This window comes from Cyrtonyx montezumae, unplaced genomic scaffold (genome assembly GCF_038088225.1).
Source record: "Cyrtonyx montezumae isolate F1298 unplaced genomic scaffold, pur_monq_1.0 scaffold_4, whole genome shotgun sequence".
NCBI classification, from domain to species: Eukaryota; Metazoa; Chordata; class Aves; order Galliformes; family Odontophoridae; genus Cyrtonyx; species Cyrtonyx montezumae.
In genome coordinates this window covers 970,388-997,331 of record NW_027072045.1, presented here as the reverse complement: position 1 = coordinate 997,331, position 26,944 = coordinate 970,388, and the positions used below count along the sequence as shown (strand labels likewise).

At 43.6% G+C, this 26,944-nt stretch overlaps 1 protein-coding gene across 2 annotated transcripts in view; it reads left to right on the top strand.

The window, feature by feature from the left end:
• Positions 1–242: 242 nt before the first annotated feature.
• GLRX3 (glutaredoxin 3) overlaps positions 243–26,944 on the top strand; it is a 294,370-nt gene continuing 267,668 nt past the window's right edge. The window contains exons 1-11 of one of the 2 annotated variants that reach the window (XR_010622787.1): positions 243–330; positions 4,444–4,552; positions 7,317–7,391; positions 7,986–8,187; positions 15,134–15,306; positions 15,402–15,463; positions 17,325–17,382; positions 19,555–19,607; positions 20,583–20,622; positions 20,706–20,798; positions 22,221–22,433. Coding sequence is in view for 1 of the 2 variants with exons in the window: in XM_065746430.1 (XP_065602502.1) it covers positions 260–330; positions 4,444–4,552; positions 7,317–7,391; positions 7,986–8,187; positions 15,134–15,306; positions 15,402–15,463; positions 17,325–17,382; positions 19,555–19,607; positions 20,583–20,622; positions 20,706–20,798; positions 22,221–22,271 (987 nt within the window). In the remaining variant the exon portion in view is untranslated. Of the gene's footprint in view, positions 331–4,443; positions 4,553–7,316; positions 7,392–7,985; positions 8,188–15,133; positions 15,307–15,401; positions 15,464–17,324; positions 17,383–19,554; positions 19,608–20,582; positions 20,623–20,705; positions 20,799–22,220; positions 22,495–26,944 lie in introns of those variants that run through there. The other variant, XM_065746430.1, reaches the window with a different exon arrangement.

Genomic DNA, 26,944 nt, shown 5'->3' with positions numbered 1-26,944 from the left:
TACGTTAAGACTTTTCGGTGGCCGCGTCCACGCTCAGGCCGAGCACGCAGTGAAACCGCCGCTTCCCCTTTAAGGCCGCACGGCGCGCAGCTCCGCCCCGCGGCTCTGACTGACGCGCCCCCTCCGCCGCCGCTTCAGCCTGGCGGCGCATGCGCAGAAGGACGGGCGGCGCCTGCGCGAGCAGCGCGGTCCCGTCTGCGCCTGCGCGGCCGGCGCCCCCTCGTGACCCCGCGGCGCTCCTCCTTCCTGCGGCGCGGCCATGGCGGCGGGGCAGGTGGCGGTGGCGGGCTCTGCCGAGCAGTTCCAGCAGCTGCTGCAGCACAAGGAGCGGTGAGGCCCGGCCGGGTCGGTGTGTTTGAGAGCGGAGGGAATGGGAGGCTCTGCGGCCGAGAGCTCCTGCTGCGCGCGGCTCTGGAGGAGGGAGGGTGGTGGGCTCCCGTGGGGAGAGGGCCCCGCGCCCGTGGGCAGGTTGGGCCTCGGATGGGCCTCGAGCTCGAGGTGCTGGCAGGATGCTGCGGGAGATCCTGCGGGGAGCCGGTTCTTCTCCCACGGAGCGCTGCGTGGGCCCTGGGTGGGGGTGGGAGGAGGAAGGGGCCAGGCACTTTATCGGGGTCTGTTGTGATGGGATGGGGAAGTGGTTGAAGACGTAAAGAGCCGTATGCGCACTTGGTCTGGGTGTAAGGAAAGGGTTTTGTTATAAGCACTGGCAGAGGCTGCCCAGAATGATGGGGGTGGTCCCTGTTGGCAGCCCAAGGCGGGGGCCGGGCTCTGAGCACGGGAGGATCACACCAGGTGGCCTTCACAGCTCTCTTCCAACTCATCAGTGGCAGTCCTGTGTTGGAAGGCCTAGGTGCTGGTCCTAAAGTGTATTGGCTCTGCTAGGGAGGAGCTGCCATGCGATGAAGATGAGCAGGGCCTTGGGAACCTTCTTGAAGGACAGGCTAGGCGATGTGCTTCACTTGTTTTGTGGAGGCAGGGGTGTGGTGACAGCAATCTAACATCTTTAATTCATTACCTGTCTGTATCTACGTGGATCTTCTATGACACGTTAAAAGAAGCTGCTGCGTCAAAAGCATTTTGATTCAGCCATGTAGCTGCTGAGTTAGCAGCAGCCTTTAGACGTGGAAGGAGAGAAAGGTGAAAAAATGGTTTGTGTAGAAAGGGTAATGGAGTCACCAGCCTCAGGTGCTTAATGACAGCTTAAAGGAACATTGAGAAGCCTTGATTATAGAAGGAAGGAAGGAAAATCTTTGAAACTTGCTGCACAGCTCCCAGTTCTTTCTGGCATTACCTTGCAGCAGAGGGGCTGAGTGAGGGTGTGGAAGGGAATTCTGCTCTCACACACGTTTGCATGCACATGCTGAAATGAGAGTATTTTCAGGATCAAATTAAATATTTTATAGTGCTTTCCAACGACAAAAAAACAATAGTTCTCTCCTTCCTGTTATCCACAGAACTTTGGTCAGTTTTCTCTTTAGTAGTTCTAATTATTTTAATGTCCTTTTTTTTTCTTTTGCTCATCATTGAGTTGATAGTGCTGACGATTATCTTCCTGAGTTTGATCTGAAATATTTGGCTTTTTTTCTACATTTAGATTATCAAAATGAATTTGAGAATTGACAGTGTCGCTGTATTTTGAAATATTCACTTTAATAATGAAGCAGAAAAGCACAGTTTTCTTTAAGTATTATTAACTTACAGATAAAGGCAAAAGCAGTATTTTTAAGGATCATGCCAGTGCTCTGTGACTGCCAAACTTGCTTTCTATTGAAAGAGTAGCTGATTTTCCCAAACCAACACAGTGGCCATCAATCAGTTACAGCTACCAGCATTGTATGCTGACAGTTACTGAGGAGTTCTTGTTTTGGAAAATCAATCTGTACTTCTTCAGCTTGCTGCTAAGCATTGCGTTATGGAGGGAGTATAAGTTTTGGGGTTTCATCTTCTCTGAAACATATCAAGATTTTACAGTTGTAGGAGATGAACGGAGGCAATGTCCTCAGAGCTGTTGGCCTGCTTCTTCTCACTGATTTGCAGTCTGCTGTTTTACTGAGCCTATATTTTGGACAAGTTAGTGTATAAAGCCACGTAATTGGGTTGCTGGTGAGAGACAGTGTAAATACATACAAAATAATTGCATTGAGGCCTAGAAGATGTGGAATTGCAAAACACTTTCTTGCTGGATTTCCATAGGGGAGTTCATCTTGCTAGGTCAGTTCTGCATTTAATGGATGTTTTGTATGTCTGCCTCAAACAAAACTTTATTTTTATACCACGAAAATAAGGCTTTGGGCTTTTCATTTGTCCATGTACGATGCTCTGCTGAACAAGTATAAGGAAAATTATTGTAGTCATTAAGGAAATGAATCTTATTTCTTGGCCCAAAGTTGTCTTCTCAAGCACGAAATATGAAATGATGCAGAAAGAGAAGCTTTTGGAGTCACTGTCACATTTTTGCTGTTGTCCTCTTTTTTTGGTAGTGGCAATTTCTTTAGAAATATCCTGATTGAGTGTAGGAAATGCTTTGCTTAGAACTACTGATGTGCTTCCTTTCATTAACTCTTTATTTTCTTCCCTTCTTACCGTTCTAAATTACTTTTTCATCTTTTTCAAGCTTCGTTTTTAACATCCTGGTATTGAGAGGGCAGTGTAGTTAATTATAGAGTGAATTTATCAAAACAGACACCCTTAGTGGAAATAAATGTAAAATCTGCACAATTGTTTAAAGAATGTGCAGGCATTGTACAGCTGTGATGACAGCTTGACAGCTTTGTTAGCTTCATTCTCTGTGATGGTATAGCAACTTCCCTGAGCTGCTGTTGCTTTGCATTGAGCAGCAGTGGAGGTGGAATCAGAGTCCCTGCTTCAAATGGAGGTTGCTGTGAACAAGTACAGCCAGCTCTGGAGCAGAACTCCTGATTGTTCTCTGCATCTGAGCTTGGTCTGCCTCCTTCTCTTTGTGCATTGTGCCTGGCTGTTCCTGTACACACAAATGATTGTGCACCCCCCCCCACACACACGTTCCCAGTCTCCCACCATACCTAGCTGTGTTTACCTCATTAGTGGCAACAGCAGCAAAGAAAGTTGGCTGCAGCATGAGTGTGCTGTGCAACGTTAGGCTCCGTTAGCTCAAATCTCACCAAAGTGTGGCCACGGGAGCTGTCAGCTGTAGAGATCTCGGAAGAACTCTGCTCTGAGGAGAGAAAGCTGAATGAGCTGCTCATGCAGTCCCCTGCTGCTGCTTTTGCTCTCTGGACAGACTCCATTGAAAGATAACATGCAAGTTTGCATGCTGAAATGAAGTTCAGAGAAGAACTGTGCTCTCACTCTTAACTTCTTGGGGGAAACAATATATTCTATTATATTGCTACCGAGGTTTCCTAGAATTACTTTGGAAAATTAGGTTTTTGCATTCTGTGGTTCTGCATCTGAGTTGTGCTTAGCTCTGCATTCAGAATATGTGCTCAGGTAACACTGCTTCTGTTCTGTACCAGTGCTGTGCTGCATGCAAGACTATGGATGTTTATAGTGAGCTCCCATTGTTTGGTGGAGGGAGATGCTAAATGGCCTCCAGGGCATCAATCTCATCATTTCTGTATCCAAGTAGATTGAAAATAGTACGTCTTCTGTATTCTTTATCTCTTGCTATCTGGTGTATTTTACTTAAGGAAACCTGGTAAATAGAGTTGAAAATGAAATGCAAATACCTTGTCACTGTCATCAGAGCCTGTTTGGTTAAGCTCATGAGAAGTACCACGTGGTGCCTGATTTGATGGGATCTCTGTTCACATAACTGACTAACCTTTAAATGCTGTGATTGATTAACACCAAACATTGGATGGGAAGCTGCACATGAGCTGGCCCTGTGCCCTCTCAGCCCAGAAAGCGAGCTGTATTAGGTTAGGTATAAGAGAAACTCTTTAATAGTGAGGATGGTGAGGCACTGGGTCAGGCTGCCTGGAGATGTGGTTGATGCCCCATCCCTGGAGACTTTCAAGCTCGGGCTGGATCAGGCCCTGGGCAGCCTGACCTAGCTGTGGTGTCCCTGTGCACTGCAGGGGAGTTGGATAAGATTCCCTTCAGAGGTCCCTTCCAACTCTTAAGGATTCTATGATTCAAGAAAACTTCGATGAGGAATAAGAAGCTGAAGCAATAAATGACAATTTAGCATAAAAATACAGCATCAAAATACAGTCAAAATGCATGACATTTTTCCTTCTACTGCATTGCCTTAACAGAAGTGTTGGGTGTTCTGTTTACTGAAAAAGCAGTGAAGTTGTCTGCTCTGTAAGTCATAGAAAATGTTCCTAGTTTTGCTTGTCCAGTTTTCTTGCCAGGAAGACATACGTGTTTGTGCATGTGTCTCTGTGACAAATAAAACTTCCATTATTGTTATTTAAAAGTAAATACTGTTACTTCTTTTTGGTCTTTCTCTTTTAATAGTGCGCTTGTAGTTGTCCACTTCTGGGCACCATGGGCTCCCCAGTGCACTCAGATGAATGAGGTTATGGCCACTCTAGCAAAGGAGCACACTCAGGTTACGTTTGTGCAGGTAAGTCCTCGAGGCCGGGGAGCTGGAGGTGTTGGGAACAGAGGAGAGCTGCTGCTGTGAAGTATGAGTGGCATGTTGCAGGGTACGAGCACAGTGGTTTTTGAAGATCTGTTTTGACTTTTTGTTTGAAGACCAGAGTTGAATGTATGAAAAAGATGCATCAAAAATTTGTCAGATAAAAGTTTCAAGCTCTTCTTTCCAAACTTGATACTCCATAGACATCACCTTCATTTTATCTTTGTACTTAAAGGCAAAAAATAGAAGATACCAAAATACAATGAAGAGGTGTCTTTCGTGAGCTACTTAGCTAACAGATAAGCTTTTAAATTTGTGCCTGCAACACCTCAGTCCTTCCTTTCTGAGAACAGTCACATTTTTACAGCATGGTTAGGTTTTATTTGTGGATTTCGGATGAATTTAGAAGCAGTGTCCTTCTGAAACACACTACAGGTTTTGTTTGTTCTCGTGTTAACAGTTAGCTATATGGATCCTAGAATTCCTCTAGATACCTTAGTTATTTTTCTGTCTGGTACTTCAGATAAAAAGAACAGTGATCTTCACAAAGTTTAAAGGGAAGGCAGTTTATATTTCTGCAGCAGTGATGCTCTGAGATGGTGGTGGTGTTAGCTCCATGTGCTTTATACATCAGTGAGCTGCTGTATTTTTGTGACATCACCTGCACATCCTAGAGAGGCTGTGTGGAAGGGAAAATGAATGAACTTCAGCAGCATGCTATTTATTTTGAAACAACCTTTTCTTGTTAACGAGTTGCTTCTGTAGTTATGGGGGCAGGGAGTAATGGGGCAGCCAGCTGTGTGTGAGTATTTTGATTTCTCACTGCCTTCAGTGGTTTTTGTATGAGCCCACTCTCAGTTGGTACTTCTGTCTGTAAAACCAAAGGATGGAACTATTTTTATAAATTAGCTTCTGAATTAGACCTTCAGATGACTCATTTCCAACACTTGGAAAAGTGGAGATGCATGACTGTGGAAGAGTTGTTCTAGCTTTTAGTAGACCCAGGGAGGATTGACAACCATTTTCTCTCTATTAGCCAGCTGTAATTTATTTTTTTTAGTTCTAAAGTGATTGCTTGTTGCAAAATTAAGACAATTACATCTGTCCTTGATCAGAGAAAATGAGCACTGGAAAGAAAGGCTTGGGTAAAGTCTTGGTTTGGGTTTTACTCCTCCTGGGGAGTGTGCAGTTCTCACAGTCCTCTGTGTTCTCTGTGCAATTTCGGTCTGTGTTCCTGAGTAGCCAGAACTGGGCTTTTCCCGGGCAGGAGCCTGCTAACATGCTGCCAGTCAGAAACCATGGTGTTGTAGAGCAGAGCATGTCATGAAGAAATGATCTTCAGAACTGACAGTTAATGCTGGGAGTTTTAAAAATGTAATTCCTCAGTTTAGTTGCTGCGTATCCTGGCTCTTAGATCCTTGCCTTGATTGAAGTGGAAGTTGTTTCATGTTGAGGAACAGTTAGAAACAGTCTTTTGAAAAGAGGTACTAAGATGAGCAAGATATTGAAATGTGGAATAAAATCTGCTTGAGTGACCCCACCAGAATGGAAAATAAGTAACTGGGTAAGTAGGCAACTTACCTACAAAGTTACTGTTCTGGATATGTCATTTAATCATTTGCCACTTAAAAGGCAACAGCTAATTAAATCTGTTTACAGTTTTCAGTTCACAGTTCTAAGTTCACTCCATTCAGTTGCTTCTGTGTTTAGGAAGTCCCTTAAGAGCCTACGTGGCTATAGTAAATCAAAACGTGCTGTAATGCTCAAACATTGGAAGGTTCACCACCTTGAGTTAAGTGAGAACTGTCAGTAATTTCTAAGCTCAGTGAGGACAGCTGGGTGGGCAGGAGCTGTGACATAGCATGCAGTGCTTGCTCCTGAAGTGTCACTGTATGGATTGTGGAATAACACTGAAATTATTTTTTTCTAGATGCTGGATCACAGGTTTCTCCTTGAAACATATCTATTAGCACTTCTTTTTTCTTTACCATTAACTCTGCAGTTGCTGTAGTGCAAGTGTCTTAAACAGTCTCATACTGCAGCTTGTCACTCAAGTATGCTTTTAGCCCATGCATAGCAAATTGCCAATTTAAGTCATTAGGAGCTATGTTTTCATGGTGAATTACTGCCTTGTATAGTTTCAAGGCATGTCTCTGAAGGCTGAATAAAATTAGAACCAATAATCTAAACAAGCTTTCCACTCAGTACTCAGTAGCGTTGTAGGAGTTAAAGATGAAATTTAGTAGGCATCAGGAGCTTATTGAAGAAACACTCCTTCTTGCTTTGTAATTTGCAGGAGGCTGCAAAAGTCAGTCGTGATGTACTGCCCCTTGAAATTAGTCAATAGAGCAAACAGCAAGAATTGCTGTGGGCAGAAAATAAGCACTGTAATCATGACATAACTGGGGTCAATGATTTATGGATTTCAATATAGTAGTAGCTGCATATGATTGAAAATTTACTAGGTCACCAGTGCACCAAAAATTTTCTTCGCAGCCTCCAGGCATCTTTTGAAATGTGCAACAAAATAAAAACCTCTGAACCTGTTTTGACACTGTAGGCTCAGTGGATGACACACCAGTGAGTCTCATTTAAATGCAAATATGTCACAAACTTCTGCCTCAAATTCCTTTTTAAATGTATAAAACGTCTCAAAGAACATCTTAGACAGGTTTGACATCCACAATCAAACTTTAAAGAGGACTATGAAAATAAAACTATTTTTTTTCTCTCTGTTGCTGTTTTCCAGCTGGAAGCTGAAGCTGTGCCTGAAGTGTCTGAAAAATATGAAATTAGTTCTGTTCCAACGTTCCTATTCTTTAAGGTAAGAGATGATAGGTTTAAAAAAACAGGCTTTTAATGTGTGTGCCTTTGTGCTTTTTTATGCTGCTAGAAGAGCAGAAACTTGTTAAGCTCTCAGTGAAGAAACATCTGTATGTCTGATGGAACCTATCCAGAGGAATCTGGGAATCATTTCTGTATGCATTTTTATGTGTAATTTTTCAGGGATTTCTTAATTGCTTTGGAATTCTTACAAGTTTTTATGTTAGCTGTCATACTGTTTTAGTAATGTTCCCTAAGCTATAGTATTACAATGTGACAAAACAGCAAGCAAAAATTCAACAGTCTTTTGGTAGGAATGACAAGTCTATGGGGTATGTTTACCTGTGGTGATAAAACTTAATATTTCCTTTATCATTCTTTTAATAGTAAGCTTTGCTAGCATGAAGAATAGCTAAGTAGCAGAACAGTATGGGTCTCGAGTCTGCTGCAACTAAAGATTGGCTACAAGATCAATACACTAACCCACTCTGCATCCCAAAACCTGTTTTTTATATGGTGGTTTTACTGTTTCTTTATGACAGTACACGTTCTGAATTTAATCCTTTAACGTGAACCCGTGCTTTGGCTTCCTTAGAATTCTCAGAAAGTTGACAGGTTGGATGGTGCACACGCCCCAGAGCTGACCAAGAAAGTGCAGCGCCATGCCTCCAGCAGTTCTGTTCCTGCTGGCTCTAATGACAGTGCAAAAGAAGATCTTAATGTGCGTCTAAAGAAGCTCATCAATGCTGCTCCTTGCATGCTGTTTATGAAGGGGTCTCCAAAAGAACCTCGCTGTGGTAAGGATCTTCTGAAGTTCATGTTCAATGTGGCAGTGCTATTTTTAGGCTATTTTTAAGATCTACTCAGTGCTGTGCAGTTATATCCCAGTGGTACTTTGCATACTTAGAAGCATCAATAGAGCTACTATCGTATTGCTTATCTGCATTGAGAGAATTGCTGTGTGTTTGCTTGAGTTTTGAGAATGGCATCACGAAGATTAGGTGCTGTCTGAAGGCTGTGTGCAATGCTATCCTTAAACATTGCTCCTGATGTTCAGTCACTGTGGTTTTTGTGCATCACTGCACATGTTAAAATGTCAAATAGTCCAAGAGAATGATTCAATTCAGGGAATAACAAGAAATATCTAACAGAATAGTTATGTTTATGTTGCCACTTTGGATAAAGAAAGCAAAGCTATGCTAGCTGTTAAAACTGAAAGACAGTAGCATGATTCTGCTACAGTGGAAAGACTTATTCTTAAGCCTAGTTCTATAAACAGTGAGCAAGAATTAGGAGTACTTGATTCCCAGCTAACTTCAAGTGTTGGTCTGTAGGAAAGCAGGCGAACAAACATTAAAAAGCAAGGTTAAGTGCTGTGAAGCCGCCATGCTTCTTCTCAGGCGGTCTCAAGGAGTTGTGCAGTGCTGATGCTCTGCCCAGCCTGCCTTTTGGGGATTCAGGATAACAGCTTCAGTTTGTTTGAAGTTACCAGTCTGCTTCGAACCCATCCGTCTTTTTCTGCTGATGCCTTAACGGAGTGAATGTTTAGCTTTTGGTTTTTGTGCTGTTGTTTTCATGTATAACTGTAAACACCATACCCCTCTTGGAGGGGGGGGGATCTGCCCTCCCAAGAGATATAATAATAGCAAAAAAACCCCTAACAAACAATACCAAGGAGCAAAATGCAGTGTGGGAAAATAACCATTTCCCATCATTTCTCCCTCGGACATTTACTTGAAGTGTAAAGACTGGGAATGTCTTGTTCTGGGGATGGTGGCAATATGTTGTAATTATGAACTTATAAAACTGACAGGGTTGGAGCAACTGGGGGAAGGAAAGTTGCATTGACTTATCTCCATTTTCTCACCAGATCGATGTAGGGACAGAAATATTGCAATGGCCACAGTCCTCAGCTGTCACTGAGAAGTGTAAGGTTGGATTCCTGTGCTGTGTGTCCTATAAGGCAGGTTGTACCATGTTGCTGGGCCAAGAAAGTGAAGAAATTTCCAAGTGTAACAGGAGAATCAGAAAAGAACAAGGAACAGTAACCTCTTACAGGCCAAGCTGCTGGAAATGAGTCCCTGTTTCTGTATGGAAATGAGCAAATATTTACAGAAGCAATAAAGAGTTAAGTGAGACTTGCCACACCTGCTGTGATGAGGGCTCCACATATGCTGCCTGGATCAGTGTCTCTCCTCTCAGCTCAGGAGCCCACAAATGTTTGGTTTGAGCTGGTGGCATGGTGTGGCAAGGTAGGGATGTGGTATCAGTTGTGAAATATCCTTGTGCTGTGCTGCACTGCTCATCTTCCACACCCTGAGGATCTCATAATGCTTTTAGGTGTTAGAATTAGCCAACGAGTTTCAAATGCAGGTGTGCCTCTGCAGCATTTCTTGCACATTCAATTGGACTGTGTCCAAAAACCGAATACAAAAACTGCCCAGTTCTCTGCCAGCACCTAAAAGAAACTGACTTTACACATGCTGTCCATTTATTTAAATATGGGAAGATGCAAATCTCGGAGCACATTGATTTGGTGAAGATAATACAGACTTGTGCAGTGTGTCCCCTGCTGTTTTGTGTTGTCTGTGCAGGCAGTGTGTTACAGGGATAGCTACTTCTATTTCGGGAGACGTGTGTGTAGCACTGCTTATTGAAATCCAGGATTGGGTCCATAGAGTAAATAAGAGTCTTTTCATTAACTTCAGGTAGCTTTAGGTCATGACCTGTGCTTGACAGGCGAGGGAGCTGAGCAGAGTGGCAACGGCAGTGAATCTACTGCTTGGGCCTATTGGGATGGAATTACAGGGAGAAGCTGACACTGTGTGTGTTGGGCAGGAGAAGAACTGCCTGTCTGTCAAATGCTGGTAATTGGAGGGACTTCAGTACAGCTCTTGGTGCCCATTTTGAGAAGGAAAACTTGTATGTAGAAGTCAGGAATGTTGGGAAGAGAAGTATTGATGCGTCAGGTGTGTGTCAGCGCTGCCGAGGTGGGTCCTGCTGGGCAGGGCAGGGCAGGAGGAGCCTGGCAGCTCAGCACAGCCACTTGTGTATGGTTTGTGTGCCCCTTTTCTTACTGCCTCTCTGCTCAGTACCTGTGCAGCATTCCAGCTGCTGTTAAATGTTTGCATGCCATACCATTTGTTGCTGTAAGAAGGTTGCAGAAGGACAAGGGCAAGCACATGGAGGTCCTGTGCGTAAGAAGGCATCCCATACTGCACTGGACTTCTGCTGTATTAGTATTTGCAGTCTGTTTTTCCCCTTTATCCCTTTCAAGTTCAAGCCCGTTGTTTCTCTTCACTGCATTAACAAGTCCCAGTATCACTTCAGCAGGATCAGCTTGAGGAGCAGCCCCAGATTTCAAAACTTCCATGTTCATTGTGCTGTTTGTATTCAGGATTCTGAGAGCTGTGTATGAGTTGATGAAGCTGCAGCTGTGTATATGTACTTGTGTTACGTAACAGTGCAACTACAGGTGCTTGGATGTTGTGTGTGGTCATAGAAATTATATATTGTTTCCTTCAGGAATTGAAATTCTGTCTTACTCTGAAATTGGTCTGTGAACTGCACTATCCAGTGTGCAGCTATTGATGCATCCTGTGATTCTAGTCATGCATGCATTAGGGGTGCCTGCAGCCTAGCTTACCCAGATGCCTGCTTTGGTTCAGCTGTGTTGGATATAGATGTGGCAGTGCTGCAGGTGGACCTCCTGTGCTGGTGCTGCTGGGTAAAGAGCTGGGCAGTGTGCAGAATGCTGGGCAGATGTTTTAGGCAGGGAGAAAGAGGGCCCTTTGTGGATCTTTGTGGGTTAAAATTGTTGATGGGAGAGTTGTAAAGTAAAGCTGTTTAAAAAACACGGAGGCAAAAACCAAAAATACGTTTGTAGGCATCACAGCTAAGGATTGCTACTTTGGCACAAACCCAGTGTGAAAAACTGTTTAAGGGCATAACCCAGGCCCACTTGCCTTCTGTTAACATGATAAAGCAGATATTTCTTCCTGAAAAATGCACAGGAGGTGATTGCCTAAGTGGATGTATGTATTAACATGCAGCATAACAGAAAATCATCTGAATTTGCAGCTCTTAATTTTGTAATTAAATATTGTGCTTGCTTTAGACTGCTTTGATAGCTCCTGGCTGTAGCTGGGGGCTGGCAGTAACTTGGCTTTTACATCCTGGAGCAGACAAAGCCTTTTTGAAGGTGAGATAATTTAACACTTTGTCAAAGATAATATAGATCTGCTGTAACAGCAGTAGGAATAGTATAAATACAACTGAATAAAAGGAACCACGCCTGCTGAGAGGAGATATTTGTGATGTGTATCTGTTTGCTACAAAGAATAAACCAGCTATCATTCATGCCCTTGGTGAGCAGGGGGGATCCCTATCCAGCACTGTGATTTCCTCCCTGGAAGAGCCAGCTGAGCACAGTGAATAAAGCAGGGCTGAGTGCTTGCTGGCAGTTGCGTGTGGTTGCTGTATATTTGTGTCGTTTCATCAGATCCTTTTGGTTTGTGGAAGTATTTGTTTGCTTCATTGATGAAGTGGTTTATTTAGGCTGCTTTTATCACTGCAGTAGCTGGAGTAGCACTTGTGATTTTCCAGATAATTGCTGAAAGTGTTTTGTTTGCAGTTTAATTATTACTTGTGTTGCTTATGTAGTATTCCTTCAAAAATTCAGCCTAAATCTTTTGTTACAAAACTAAAGCTGTTCTGACACTTTGTCCCGAAGCATAACACTTCCAGACTGCTACCATAACCCTTCAGAATGAAACGCAACCAATCAATCTTTCTAGTTTGCATGTAATTGCCTACAGCTAAAATAAAGCTCCCCCCCGCCCCGTCTCTTACAGTAGAAATGAGTTAATGCATTGGTGATGGAATAACCATCAGCAGTCGGCCTTTAGCTGTTTACTAATGAACTCCCAGATGGGTGAAAAAAAAATACCATCTGAATCCGTGTTTCACTTGAGGCTGTACATGAACTTAACACTTCAGTTGTAGAAAGAAAAGCAACTTAGATGCTGTACATATAAACACTGCTATTTCATATCTCAATAAATTCCAGATTGTGAAAACTGCAGGAAGCTGTGGTGAAAATCTATATTTCAAAAACTAATAGGTGGTCTTGTGAGCTGACATCAGAGGTTGCTCTTGTATGGCCCTCTGATTCTTTTTCCCATTTAAAGATTCATTATTTCTTTTTTTCTCTCTTTATTAAAGCCTTTAAGCATTGTCTTTTTTTTTTTAACACTTGTGTAGAGATTTTCATTTGTCTGCACGGCGTTTGTTGCAGTTCTTTCAGGAACTGGTGGAATTGCAAGGGCGTTTGACTCTGAAGCAGAATGAGTTGGCAAAGATAGAAAACATATGTTATCATCATTGTTTTGTGGGAATATTCTTGTGGATCACTCTAGCAAGTTTGATCACTGAGTCATAGAACTGTAGGGCTTGGAAGGGACCTCCAGAGATCACGGAGTCCAACCCCCTGCCAAAGCAGCTCCCAGCCCAGGGTGCACAGCTCGGTGTCCAGGTGGGTCCTGAACATCTCCAGAGGAGGAGATCCACCACCTCTGTGTGCAGCTCCAGTGCTCCATCACTGCACTGGGAAGAAGTTCCCACACACATTGGTGCAGAACTTCCTATGCTTCAGTTTGTGGCCATTTCCCCTCATCCTATCACCACACACTGCTGAAAAGAGTCCGGCCTCGTCCCTTTGCCTCCTATCAGATATTTATAGACATGGATCAGATCCCCTCTGAGTTTTCTCAAGACTGAACATCCCCAGGTCTCTCAGCCTTTTCTCATAAGGGAGGTGTTCCTTCCCTTTGTCATCTTTGTAACCCTCCTCTGGACTCCTTCCAGCAGATCCCTGTCTGTTTTGTACCAGGGAGTCCAGAACTGGACACAGTGCTCCAGGTGAGGCCTCAGCAGGGCAGAGCAGAGGGGGAGGATCACCTCCCTCAACCTGCTGGCCATGATCTTTTTAATGTACCCCAGGATCCCTTTGTCCTTCTTGGCCACCAGGGCACACTGCTCATGGCCTACCTGTCCAGGACATGCAGGTCCCTCTCCTCAGAGCTCCTCTCCAGCAGCTCATCCCCCAACCTGTACCAGTGCATGCAGTTATTCCTCCCTAGGTGCAAGACTCTACACTTGCTCTTGTTAAACCTCATCTGGTTCCTCTCTGCCCAACTCTGCAGCCTGTCCAGGTCTCACTGAATGGCAGCACAGTGTTCCAGTTCAGCCATTCTTCCCAGCTTTGTATCATCAGCAGGTTGCTGAGGTTGGGCTCTTACAAGTCATGTAGGAGGTTTGTATGTCATTAGAAGTGACGAGCATGGGAGCAACTGCAGTAGGTGTTGGAACATGTAGGATAAAGACCATGTGTCAGAAATGAAGCAGAACTGCAGAATGTTTCAGTGTTGTTCTGTGTTGAGCAGTTCCTTCTGTTTAGCACAGTTTTCAGAGAAGGGCAAGCAGTGGGGTTGTGAATCATGTTTTGATCATGGGTTCTAACAATCAAGTGCTGGGCATCCTTGTGCTCCAGTTACTGCAGTTGTCCATTTTTATGGAGTGAACATCCACAGTATTCTGGACTGATGTCTTATGTAGAGCACTTGTGCTCTATTTGGGTGAAAGTGTTAAATGGATGGTGGTGGCTTTGAGAATCCAATTCTAAGGCTTCTTTTCAGATTAGTCTGTAAAGGATGGTCCTGTTGATGTGAAGGATACAGCCTGGGTTGTATGACTGGGTGTGAATTTTTATGTTGATTTTCTTTAAGAAGATTTTGATGAGTTCTCGAATGCTCGAACTTCCATGCATGTGGTTTTCTCCACATAAAGTGATGATTTTCATAGGAAAGATATTATTGGATGCAGAAGGGAGAGATTTTTTTCCCTATGCAGTTGGCTCTAAAAACGTATAATACCTGGATGTTCATATTGTAATAGCCAGTGCTTGATATTCTTCTGCAAAAGTGCTGTCAGAGTGACTTCATGTCATGAAAGGAAAACAAGGCATGTTATGCACATGTCACAGGGATAATAGCATACTGTAACGTGCTTGTGAGTGTAGGGCTTAAAAAGAGCAAAAGGAACGTGCCTCTTACTGTGAGGTAGGAAAGGATATACTCTTAAAGCAAAAATAGTAAAAACAAAATAGAAGCCCAGACACTGTAAAAGCCAAGTTTCTAAGTTAAATGAGTGAAATAGTAGCAGGTTTGAATCCTGATTCCTGCTTTTTTTTTTTTTTGTCAATTTCATCTCCTTTTGGTGTACAAGATAAATAACTGGAAGAAGAAATGACAGTTCAAGAAAACGAAAGGCGAAGGGGAATAAAATGAAGGCTGCTGGAGATGCTCTTCTAATAATTGAGGAGCTTTTTGAGAACTGAAGGGAGAGGGACTGGAGGAGGCAGGCAGAGTATGGGAATCCATGTCACATTGCTTTAGTTGTATGCTGGAACAACAAACATGCAGATGAAGGTTATTGAGTGGCTTTGCACGTGGTGAAGTTCCTGACTTAGGAAGCTGTCCATGTACTTAGGTTTTGTAATCCCAGTAACAAATACGCTTTTTCCTCCATTATAATATCTGAGGATATTAATAGAGCAATGTTTAACACACTAGAGCTTGTTGGAAACTTAACTTCCATCTGGAAGAATTGCATTATTTTTATTGGATAAAGTGTAATGTGGGTATGGGAGTACTGTGCTTAAAATTCTGTATAATTTTTTTGCAGGTTTCAGCAAGCAGATGGTGGAGATACTGAACAGACATGGTATTTCATTTAGCAGTTTTGATATTTTTTCTGATGAAGAAGTTCGTCAGGGGCTGAAAACATACTCTAATTGGCCAACTTATCCACAGTTGTATGTAGCTGGAGAGCTTATAGGTGGACTTGATATTATCAAGGTTAGAAACTGAGAAATTTCTGGTAATTGTGGGAAGCATAGGATTTTCTTTTTTTTGGTTTCACATCTGGTTTTTCTCTTCCCCTGTCTCCCTAGGAAATGGAGGCTTCTGGAGAACTGGACACAGTCTGTCCAAAGGCACAGAAGTTAGAGGACAGGTATGATGTATTATCATATTATCATTGTTCTAATGGCATCAGTTTTTGAGGTCATCTCTTTTCAGTTTTAGAGTTGTGCACCTCCAATACACCCTCCATACAATGTGTTACTTTTTGATTTTATCAGATGATAATCGTAGAATCTTAGAATGACTTAAGTTGGAAAGACTGAAGACTTTAAGGACCATCTAGTTCCAAACTCCTTAACACTGACAGGGGCACCTTCCAATAGATCAAACTGCTCAAGGACCCAACGTTTTCTTTTAATTACAGCATTCCTTCTATCTTCAGGTTGTTAGTGTATTCTGTTTTCTGCGTAGAAAGCATAATTTTCATATGAAGTACTGAGCTGTGCTGTTCTTACAGACTTTTTCCTTGCAATTATATTTGTGATTTTTTAGGATAGTAGGAATAGGTGTATTTCTTTAAGAATTTGTTCTTTAAAGATAACTACGAAAATCCTCTTCTGAGCACACTAATAACTTAGGCTGTCTTTATTTGTTGCAAACTTCATGATGTTCAAGTGTAAAACTCAGGTTTCTCTCCTTGTTTTTCTTGATTGCTCACGTCCTTCAGTTCGTGTTTTCTTTCCCCTTGGTCACATGAACATATGCTGCATCAGTAGGAAAGGCAGCATCCTGAATCAGATGTAATATCCAGAAACCGATTTGTCCTCCTTTAACCTTCCCATTTGCAGCTTTGCACCTGTTTGAAATTCTGACATGCCCCAGGCACTGCAGCTCCAGACATCTGAAGGGTCATTCTGTTGGAGAAGATGCTAAGATGTGTGGCTTTTTTTTTTCCTAGTTTGTGTGGATAGTGCTGTTAAGACATGCAAACTGAGGGTGATTTAGCAGAGGACAGCCTGTGCCTTGAAGGCAAATATGTACGCATAGATTTCCAGAGCTTTGCAAACCACCAGATAAGACTGGTTCTGGTCCTCTGTCCTCATCCCAGCAGAGAACTAATTTAATGCAAACCATTTTAATGTGTATATAAAGTGCACTTCCACAGTTGAATGGTTCTGAATTCCCTTTTCAATTGAAATGTGGTTGAGGTTCATACATTGTTGCTGTGGTAGGGTAATGTGTAGGTTGCCTCACCAAGACCACAAAAAACAATTTGCAGCTTAATTGAGATTAAATTTTAACTAAAAGTTAATGTTATTTCAGTGTTATTTCTTAAAAATTGATTGTAGAAGACTTGGTAGTAGAATCTGTGTAATACTCAGTTGTATTCCTAAACTCAGTGCTTGGTCTCTTCCCATCAGTGAACTGCATCTTCTTTTGAAATCGGCCTGGAAAATGAACTCTGGAAATCAGCTTGCTTTCTGTGAGCAGATCTGTTGCCAGGGGAAATAGCTGTTAGTTTACTTGCTCTTCACACTAGAGGTGATTTGGATGGCAAAAATTGTTGTTTTTAGCTTTGCATGTGAACATTCTATGGGTCATCAACAGAATTTAATTTTATTTTGTGGAGATCCTGGATTCAGTGACTTACAGACACTGTGTGTGGCTTTTACTCTGCTGATGACTGTCTTACATGGAGAATAATCAGCACTATGTTGTATTCAGAATGTGCAAAAGCAGTATATGACAAAGTACTGTGTCAGAAATATCCTAAAAGGGTGTTGTTCCTAAACCTGTTGTTAATTAATACCTGAAGGTCTATCTAGGAATGTAATTTATTGCTGTGAAAGTAAGAAGATTGTTCAGTGTTTTTGGCCAAAGTTACTGTGAACAATATAAGTGGAAGTGTTCATGGCACTGCTTCAAATGCATTTGATAAAGCTGTAAGTTGCTATCTTTCCACTTGGGTGATAACTGAGCTGTTTTGTCTTCCTGTTCCCTTCTTCCTGTAGGCTTAAAAGTTTGATAAACAAAGCTCCTGTAATGCTTTTTATGAAGGGAAACAAACAGGTAAGATTACAGAAATATTCTGCAGCACTGAAGAAGTGAGTTACCTTCTTTTCCTGCTCAATACAAATCAGTGGTTCTGGGAAGTTATTTATCTTCTAATTTGGTGCTTCAGTACAAAATGGAACAGCAGTCTGTATTTTACCTGATGGAAATTTTTATTGCTAGAATGCTGATTGCATTTTTACAGACCAGGCATGAAATTCCCTGGTTATAGTGACATCTGTCAATTGATCTGCAGTGTGGGGATGAGTGGAGGAAGTGTGTGTGTCGTTTTGGTCTGGGCTTATTGATTGTGTTTGCAGATAATGGATTTTCTTCTGATGTTCAGAATGCTGTGGCTAATATCTGTCCTACTTGAGGCGTACATTTTTACTGCTACTTGACACTTCAGCTTTGACCAGATGTTTTTAGGAATTTCCCTCTGACCTAATTGGATTGGATGCCCTATCCTTTTCAATTTCTCTGATTTTTATTACGCTTTCACAACTGCATTTGAAAGAAAGCTGCCAGATGTTTTTTGGGACTAGAATATAGTGCCACGTACTATAAATGATCCATTCCTAACACACATGGAACAGTGTATGCCTGGTGACTTTGAGCTGAGATTAATTACCTTGCTCAGTGAAATAAAGATAGTGATCAAAGAGAGATAACTGTGAACAATAAGGCTTAAAGTAGTAGCAAATGGCTGTCAACCCGAAGTTCAGTCTGTGACTTTGTGTTGTGTACTCAAACAAAACAACCATGGGATAAATTGTTCCCTATTGAACAGGAAGATGCTGCAATTCTTCCTGTCCTAATGACTTACTGGCACCTAGCTTAAACTTTTCACTGGAGTATTAGAATATACACATATTAGTATTTTATTTAGAAGTGGTGGAGGTAGGGGGACTGATCTCATTCACGTGGTTTGCCTTTCCTTTTCATTTCCTCATTTGCTCCCCAAGCCTTCTCGATCTATTTAGAAAAGATAACTTGTGAGAGTGTTTTTTCTAAGCTGTGGAACCTTTCTCACCACTGGGAACCTTGTGGGTAATGCTGACTCACTGAAGCAGTGGTGGTGATGCCATCCAGAGGAGCTTAGGCTGTGCCATGGGTCCAGGAGAATCTCATGAGGTTCAGTGAAGCCAAGTGCAAAGTCTTGCACCTGGGTCACAGCAATCTCACTATCAGTGCAAGCTGGGTGGTGTAAAGATAGAGCACAGCCCTGCCAAAAAGGACCTGGGGGTGCTGGTGGATGGTACCTGGATGTGTGTCAGCACTGTGCCCTCACAGCCCTAAAGCCAACTGCATTCTGGGCTGCATCCAAAGCATCGTGGCCAGCAGATCAGATTGGACAGCACTCTGAGCACCCTGATTCAGCTGTAGGTGTCCCTGTTCATCACAGGGGAGTTGGACTGGATGACCTTTAAAGGGCCCTTCCAACTCCAGCAGTCCTGTGAGTCTACGATGAGCTAATTGGGCTTAGTTTTTCTAAACAGATGCATTTCTGCCCCCTTTTAAAACCTGTCTTGCCTCAAGAAGGGAAGAGTTTGTGCAAGCTGCTTGATGTGTTTTGGTTTTGCTTGAGCTACTGATGAGCTACCAACGAGGGATTCTCTGGAATAAATTAGGAATGCCTAGGAAGTGATGGATATTCTTTGTCCTTATTATGTCAGTGTAAAGAGTTTGCAGGACATAGTTTGAATTATTAGTTGTAAGTGGGAGATGCTGTATGTGCAGCTGATAAGTTGTGTGCCTGTAGGATTCTGCTGTCTTCACAATGGTAGAGTGAAGGGAGGGGTAAGTCTCCAAACAATGCTTTATAAAAGCAAACAGTTGTTCCTGTAACTTTGTATTGTTAAACGTTAGTAACCAAACCCAACTAGTTTCCAACCCCACAACCTGGAAAACGGGTTCACCTTGTATCACTTCACAACTGAGGAAGGAAGGTGCCTAATATTGTCCATGTTTTCATCTACCTCAGAGGATATGAAGAAAGAAATGGTCAGTACTGGTTGAAGCTTAGAGGGTAAAGAAAACAAAAAAGGGATTAGCAGTACTGCTCGTTCGGTAAGGTTTCATTAACAACAGATTTATAGCAGCTATAGTGTAACTTGAGCTGGAATTTGAGGTTCAAATATAGCAGAAGTGTTTTAACATGTTTTTTTTTTTTTATCTTTTGCCTTCTAGACTGCAAAATGTGGATTCAGCAAGCAAATTGTTGAAATCATAAATAATACCGGGTATGTAAAGTTGGAGTTAATTTGGAAGCTAGTTCTGTTTTAACAGGAAAATAGCAGTAGAAAATTTCTCAGAGTGTTGTTAATGTGTTCAGAAGTATCCCTGTGTAAATCCAATAGTGTACATCCCTACTATTTCGTTGGACACAAAGTCAAATGTGGGCAGGTATTATTACACTGCTTCAGCACTACTTCACAGTGATTGCCTTGTTCTGATTAAACAGATTATGGCAACATGGGATTCTTTTATTTTACCTTTGCTGTTGACATTAAAGAAGTCCTTCCAGTGTGATAAGCAGCTCCTCTAAGAAGTCCCTCTCGATCAGTTCTCTTCATCTTGGAGCTTTTTGCATAGCCTCAGTTTTCTTCTTCAAAGCAGTTCCTTCTGTAGTGAGAGATGAGTATCATCTTCATTTGAACGAACTCACTTTTTGCATGTACTGCTAGTTTGAGGTTAAACAGTTGTCTCGATAACTAGGTGTTAGAATGAGATTTTCCTTTTTCTTTTTAGATAACAGACAACTAGAAAACTGTATATAATACACAGTGTAGAAGTAAGATGTATTTATTCAAATTGCCATTCCTTGTCATTGACCCTATCCAGCTGAAGGAATCTGTGTACTTTCCAGTTATTGTAGAGGCCTCAGAGTACAGATCAACCAGAACTCAGATTTACACCGACTATATTCATTTATTTATTTGGCAAGTAATATGGGAAGTAACCATAGCTGGATGATTCCTCAGTAAAAACTTCTGAAAGTTGTCTTTTTTAAGCAAATACTGAACAAAAATACTTTGAGAACCTTTGGTCAGTTAAAGCTTAAAGCATGCAGCTTTGTTTTGTTGCACACAATGCTGTTGTCTGTGCACTGTGAGAAGCTGGCCGTGAACCCAGGCTTTCTTTATGTTAGTTTTCAAGCCTGAGGAGCTGACTTTTTCCCCTCTTATTACAATCTTTTCTTTTTTCCCTCTTTCTAGCATTGATTATGAGACATTTGACATACTGGAGGATGAAGAGGTAATTAACTATTTCCATCATTGTGGAATTCATGGTTACTTCTACTGAAGGTGAAGTTTACATTTAAATTTGTTCCTTCTTAGGTGCGGCAAGGATTAAAAACCTATTCAAACTGGCCAACGTACCCTCAGTTGTACGTGAAAGGGGAACTTGTTGGAGGGCTGGATATTGTTAAGGTACGAATGGGAGAACGAATGAGAACTGAGATGTAGATTTACCACTTGTTTAACACTGTGAAAATGTTTTCTGCCCGTAACGTACAGAAATTCATGCGTAGTCCCCGTGATCTTGGAACTGAATGGCTTGGTTGCTTTCACTGTGGCTTCCATTAGCTCAACATACACTTGAAAGCAGCTCTAAATCTCTAGCATTCTCATGTGCCAAGATTTAGCAGTGAAATGTATTTTCTTGACAGCAGTCAATTACTGTTACTGTAAAGACCATTTTTACCCCGTAGGTGTATTTTTACAGGTTTCTCTTCTTTGTTTTACTTCTGACATTGCTTTTCTCAAATAAGGTGGGTGAGACATTTTTTCCGAGCAAACAGTCTCATTCCTAGAAAAAAGTAAAGTTTATTGTGGTTGTTTGAACAGGCCCTGAAGCAACGAAAATAGATCTGCATCTGTTACTGTGGTTTTTGATTTTTGTAACAGCAGCCACAGTGTTCTAAACCCCAAATACTCTTGAGCCCATTCTTGTCTGAATGTTTTATAGCCAATTCCTCAGACGTTGCAACTCCTGGGAAGATACAATCAATAAATCTCATTTAGTTCTAAAAATACTGGTATTACTTAAATTATATAGATTACTTTAATTTTATTTATTTAACAAGTGTGTGGGTGATTTCAGTGATCAGTAAGTGTAGTCTTGGGCATTGCAGAGATGCTGCAGAATACTTGTCTCTCTGGCATTTAAATGCAAGTTGTCTATTTGCATTGCTGGTTCCCAGTAAATTGTATGGGTAGATGAATGTTGTCAGCCCTTTAAAATGCCTTCTATTATATAGCATAATATGAAATAAAATGGAGATAGAGCTGTTTCTCTTGAGATTTGGGAAAAGAATGTGTACTCCACAGTATATGTTATTTTAAAACCATTTCATGGCTTTCTCTGTCTGATGAGTTAAAGCCTTGCAGTTTGAATTAAGCCACAAAGATAATCTGGACAAGTCCTTCTCAGTTATAACTCACAGATCTCTGCCTTGTTAGTTCCTGGCACACACTGTAACAAGATCTGCCACTGCATGGGAGTTCTTCTATTTTGTGGGAAGCACTTTGAGTGTAAAATTTTGTCTATGCTTCGATGTATCTAGAGGGGCACATAGCAGGGGATTTACCTGGTAATGCTGATAACAACTGATTATTTTGAGGACCTGCCTTTTCCCTAAATAAGTTTCCTATTTTACTCACTAGATTCGAAATAGAAATTAAAGCCAACGTTACGAACTGGGAAGTGTTGGTCTAGAGGGACCTCTAGTGGGTCAGCTGGTTCATCACCTTAATACTGAATTCATCTGTAAACAGTCCCTGTTGAGATCGTGTGTTAGTGTGAGCACCAAATGCATACAGAGTCTAACTGTTGGGTGTATTTCTTCACAGGAACTGAAAGAGAGCGGCGAATTGTTGCCTATTCTGAAGGGAGAAAATTAACGTCCAAGGGCAGCAGTGGGAGCTGAAGTACTTTGAACAATTACTCACTTATAGATTTTATTGGAGCAATATATGGCTTAACCCTGTGGAACCAATCAGAAGTGAATAAAGGTTTATGTACTCTGTGTATTTCACAAGGCCCTGCTACCTGTGGAAGTGTGTGTTCCCACTGAAGATACAAACGTGTCAAGATCTTCAAATTCAATTAAAAGATAATGCTAAAGGAGTTTGGGGTTTTTATTACACTTTCTAATGTATTCATTGCATCTAGATCTATAAGAATTGAGTAGTGACAGTATTATCTATTGCATTGTCATGCAGTTATCTATTGCCTGCTGTCATGGGCTAAGTTGCATCTTTTTTGGGCTCGGCTGTCATTAGGCAAATATTAATGGGAGTGCCTCTGGTATGGAGCTTAATAATTTTCTGTCCCTGCTAATAATTGTTTTCACGTCTAGTGAGCGAGAATGCTGCTGCTGAAACTTTAATCCAATGCATCATTGGGAAGTTGTTATTAATGGCTTTCAGCTATGTACATACATCTTCATTATCTAAGCAGGTACAGTAATTGTTAATCACAGATATTAGACCAATTTTCACACAGCTTTTGGGCAGGATGAGATTTCAGTGGAAGCGAGCTGATAAGCTGTCAGAGGAGGCCAGGCTTCTGCTGTGTTGTCTGTACAGAGGTTTGCTTTCTGGGCTACAGCTGCTGCAGTGTAACGGATTGTGTTAGCACATAAGTCCTTCGGTATGCAGAGGTTTAGATTTGTTGTTAATCTTTCTTTCAGGATCTGGAACGGAAATACAAAGAGCTCGCATGGTGTGCTGACCTTCACGGGCTCCAGCATGAGGATGCTTTCAAGTGCACCTATGGAAAAATAAAGCACAGCAGCAGCAAAAATCAAAGCACAACGTTCCTCATTGTGCTGCTGATAGAGGGTATTTCCCTTCAAGGGAAACACCTTCCACTTTTAGTCTGAGATCCAGCCTCTGTACTGAGGCTGTTGAGCTGTTTGTTTCAAGGGTTGGTTTGGTCTGTGAAATGATGGCATATTTCTGGTTAGCTACATACAGACTGCTCTGAACTGCTGTGAAATGCCACTGTGAGCTGTTCTGAGTGTGTTGGCTGTACGCATACAGAGAAACTATTCTTTGAGAGCTCTGGGATGTGAAGAGCAAGCTTAGCTGTGCTTATAAAACCCAGCAGTGCAGCACTGGTGGGCAGGGGTGGGTCTGAACCTCCTCGGGTGTAACTGTGGAGATCCTCACTGCTTTTTGTGTTGGCTGTGCTTGCAGAGAAACACCTGGTGCTTGTGGCCAGAAATGCTTCCGGACAGTTGCTCCCCTGTTTGAGAGGTCAGGACTGAAGGCAGAACTGCTTTACACGGTGTGCCTGGAACCAGGGATCCCTGACAAGTCAGGTGTGAGTTTTGTTGCTCAGTGTCTAGATCCATTGGATTTAGACTTGGTCCCAAACTGCAAGCAATTAGTTACTGAGTTCTTAGGGTGTTTAATTTAGCTGTTACCTTCCTTTGGGCTGGATGATGGTGTAGGTCTCTTCCAACTTTGGTGATTCTGTGGCAGGAATAAGTTCAGTAACTGTTTTAAAAGTGCACCTTGTAAGTTTAAGCCCATTTTAATAAATAAATGATAACAGAATGAGACGTTTGCCCGAGTGGGGAAAGATAAGCTTTAACTGATTTCTCAGAATGAACCACAAATGCATCTCGGCAGCTGCCAGTAATCTGCTTCATTAAAGCATGATCAAACCTGCTTTATTAAGGACAGCAACCACAGCAAACCAGCCACGAGGGAACGTCGCTGCGGTCGCAGTAGGGGTTGGAAGCTTTACCTGAACCAGAACTTTGGTTACCCAAACGGAGTTTGTTCTTGAAACCAATCTCCTGTGCTGCTTCAGGGGCCCGAGGTTAACATTTTGTGAGTGCCACTTGTTCTCTTAACCTCTTGCAGTGCTAAATTGTCTCTGGTTACCGAAGTTCAGGCCCTCGTTTTAAACACACGTTGTTCTTAGTTGGAGCCACGTGTCTTTTCACGCAGTATAAGTTGGCAGCAAGTGTGTCTATGGGCTCTGCTGTGCTGTAGCTGTAATCGTGGTTGTGTTTCTTGGGGTGGAGCCGCAGTGCTGCTGCCTGCCCGCGACGTGTGGGTGCAGGCTGCCTCTCGCTGGTGGGAAGGGGCTCACTGCAGGATGCTGGCTGCAGGGTGCAGCTGCCTCAGCTCCCTCCCGGCTCACGGAGGAAGGTGGGAAATGTGGATCAGATGTGCTTGGGAACAACTCCATCCCAAAGCTTTAATTTCTGCTCTGCTGGGGCGTGTGGCTCGCACACTGCTGCTGCTGTGCAGGGATGCAACCCGAGTCCAAATGTGACTTGCAATGACTAGTGAAGCGTTAGTGAAAAGTGTAGGTGAACAGGGCACGGGGCGGGGCTTCTCTTGCTTTGAGTGGCCCAAATGGGAGTTGGAAATACATGGGCATTGGTTAAAGCCTTCAGGAGGTCCGAGGAGAAATTTGGTGTGCTTAACAGTTTTAATTAGGGGAGTCTTAAGTGATCAGGGAGGTACGACAGTGTACGGTGTGAGAGTGCTGACGACAGGAGCCAGAGTCACAGTTAATGCTGGAAATGCCCTTTGAGCTCCCTGAGCCCACCCACCCCACTCTGCCCACTGCCACGTCCCTCAGTGCCACGTCCCCACGGCTCTGAACCCCCCTCCCCAGTGTCAGGGACTCCCCACCGCTGTGCGGCCGTGCCAGCGCCTGTCTGGAGGAGAAATCCTTCCCGGTATCCAGCCTGAGAAGTGCTGGGTTTGATGGGACGGAACACAACGAGTAAAACACGAGCCCTGCCCCCGAGTGGGGCATTGGCTGCTGTGCCCACAGCCCGTGCACTGCGGCTGCCGTCCGCCAGAGGGCGCAGCTGCGCTGCGTTTCTCCTATACCTGGCTCAAGGCGCACCCATGGGTGGCTGCCCGCAAAGGTGCCCTCCTGCTGGGGGTTGGGTACCTCTCCTGCCCCAGCTCGGGCTCCCAGGACGCAGCCACGTCCGCGGGCACCTCCAGGGATGGGGCAGCACGGCTCCAGGCAGTGCCAGGGCCTCACTGCCTCTGGGTGGAGGATTTCTTCCTGACACTCAGCCTGTGTTAATGTAAAGACATTCACCCCCAAACTGTCGCTTTCAGATGGCTGTTGCTCTCCCCCTCCTGATGCTGGAAGAGGTAGACCCCGCTGCAGTGGGGCACAGACAAGTGGGAGCAGGGAGAGGTGAGCCACGGGCAGCTGCAGGGTTGGGGGTGATGGGATGGAAATTGAGGGAGGGGTTGGGAGTGGTGTCCTCTGCTGAGCCCTCAGAGAGGGGTTCCCCACACCCCCAGCATGGCCTGGGTGAGAATTAATGGTGTGACATGGGAGTAGGGGTGGCAGGGTCTGGCCCGCAGCAATGTGGTTGGTAAACAGACTTCTTCCTTTTCTTTCAAATTTATGTATTGATTTATTCAATTATGGATCCTTCGTTCATTAAGAGCTGCTGTGTTGTATTTTAGTGATATGACATCCAGGTTCAAGGTACAAAATCCATTGTTTGCCATCTCTGGATGGAGATGTGACCCCCAACACCCCGCAGGCACTGGGCAAAGGAGACTGGGGGGAGGGAGGGAACTCCATCTCTGGCATCACCGTGCTTCCCCAGCCTGCTGCAAACACTGGCACCACTCCCACCTGGGAAGGAGCTGCAGTTTGCTCCTCTGTTGTGTTGCTGAACGCAATGGTTGCTGTTCGTGCGCCGTTTCCCCCATGCACCTCCAGGAGGCGCCATCCACACAGCGGAGGAGCACCGTGAGACATTGAGGAGAGCGATGCTGGCAGTGAGGACATCGTTTCATGAGCCAACACGGTGGGAAGTTCCTCTGCACGCAGATGGAAAGCCAAAACGATGCGGCGTTCCCATCGAGTGGGAGATATCCCAGCTCTGCGGTGCAGTGTGGCTGTGTGCACAGCTTGGCTTCAGGAGGGCTGTGTTGGTCCTCAGGTCCAGGAGCTTGCCTGCAGTTTTCAGCCCTCTCAGGATCCCTGGGGGTTAATGCCCAGCTCTGTGAATACCCACATGCACTGTTTCCATCTCGTGCTTGGCGCAGCAGTTCCCAGTGCACGTACTGGAGCAATGCCACGGAGGCCAGGTTAGTGACAAAATATGGATGGATGGTTACAACTTGCCTATGCCTGCGTGCTTTGGGTTCTTCCATTTGTGCACGTAGGAATATGCTTCTTCATTGTTTAGGAAATGGCCGTGTCCTGCAGCCCCTGCTCATGAACCACCCCAAGCCCTAGGGCCACGGCTCCAGCTTGGCAGAGCAGCAAACGTGTCTCAAACAACAACAAAACCGCCCTCAGGATGGTCCTTCTGTCCTTCCACAAGACGTAAATTCCCAGCAGGATTTTCATTTCCTGTACATCTCCATCAGCAACCGTGGCTTTGCCCCCTGCCCACTCTCTCAGCCCCACAGCTGGGAAGCAGCTCCCCTTGTTTCCAGGTGTGTGGGAACTGTTGGATCACGGCCTGAAGCACCGATGGATCACTGAGCAGAGTCAGCCACAGAGCACAGGTGAAGGCAATGCACTGTGTGAGCAGGAGGGGTGGAGTCTGAGCCCACCTCTC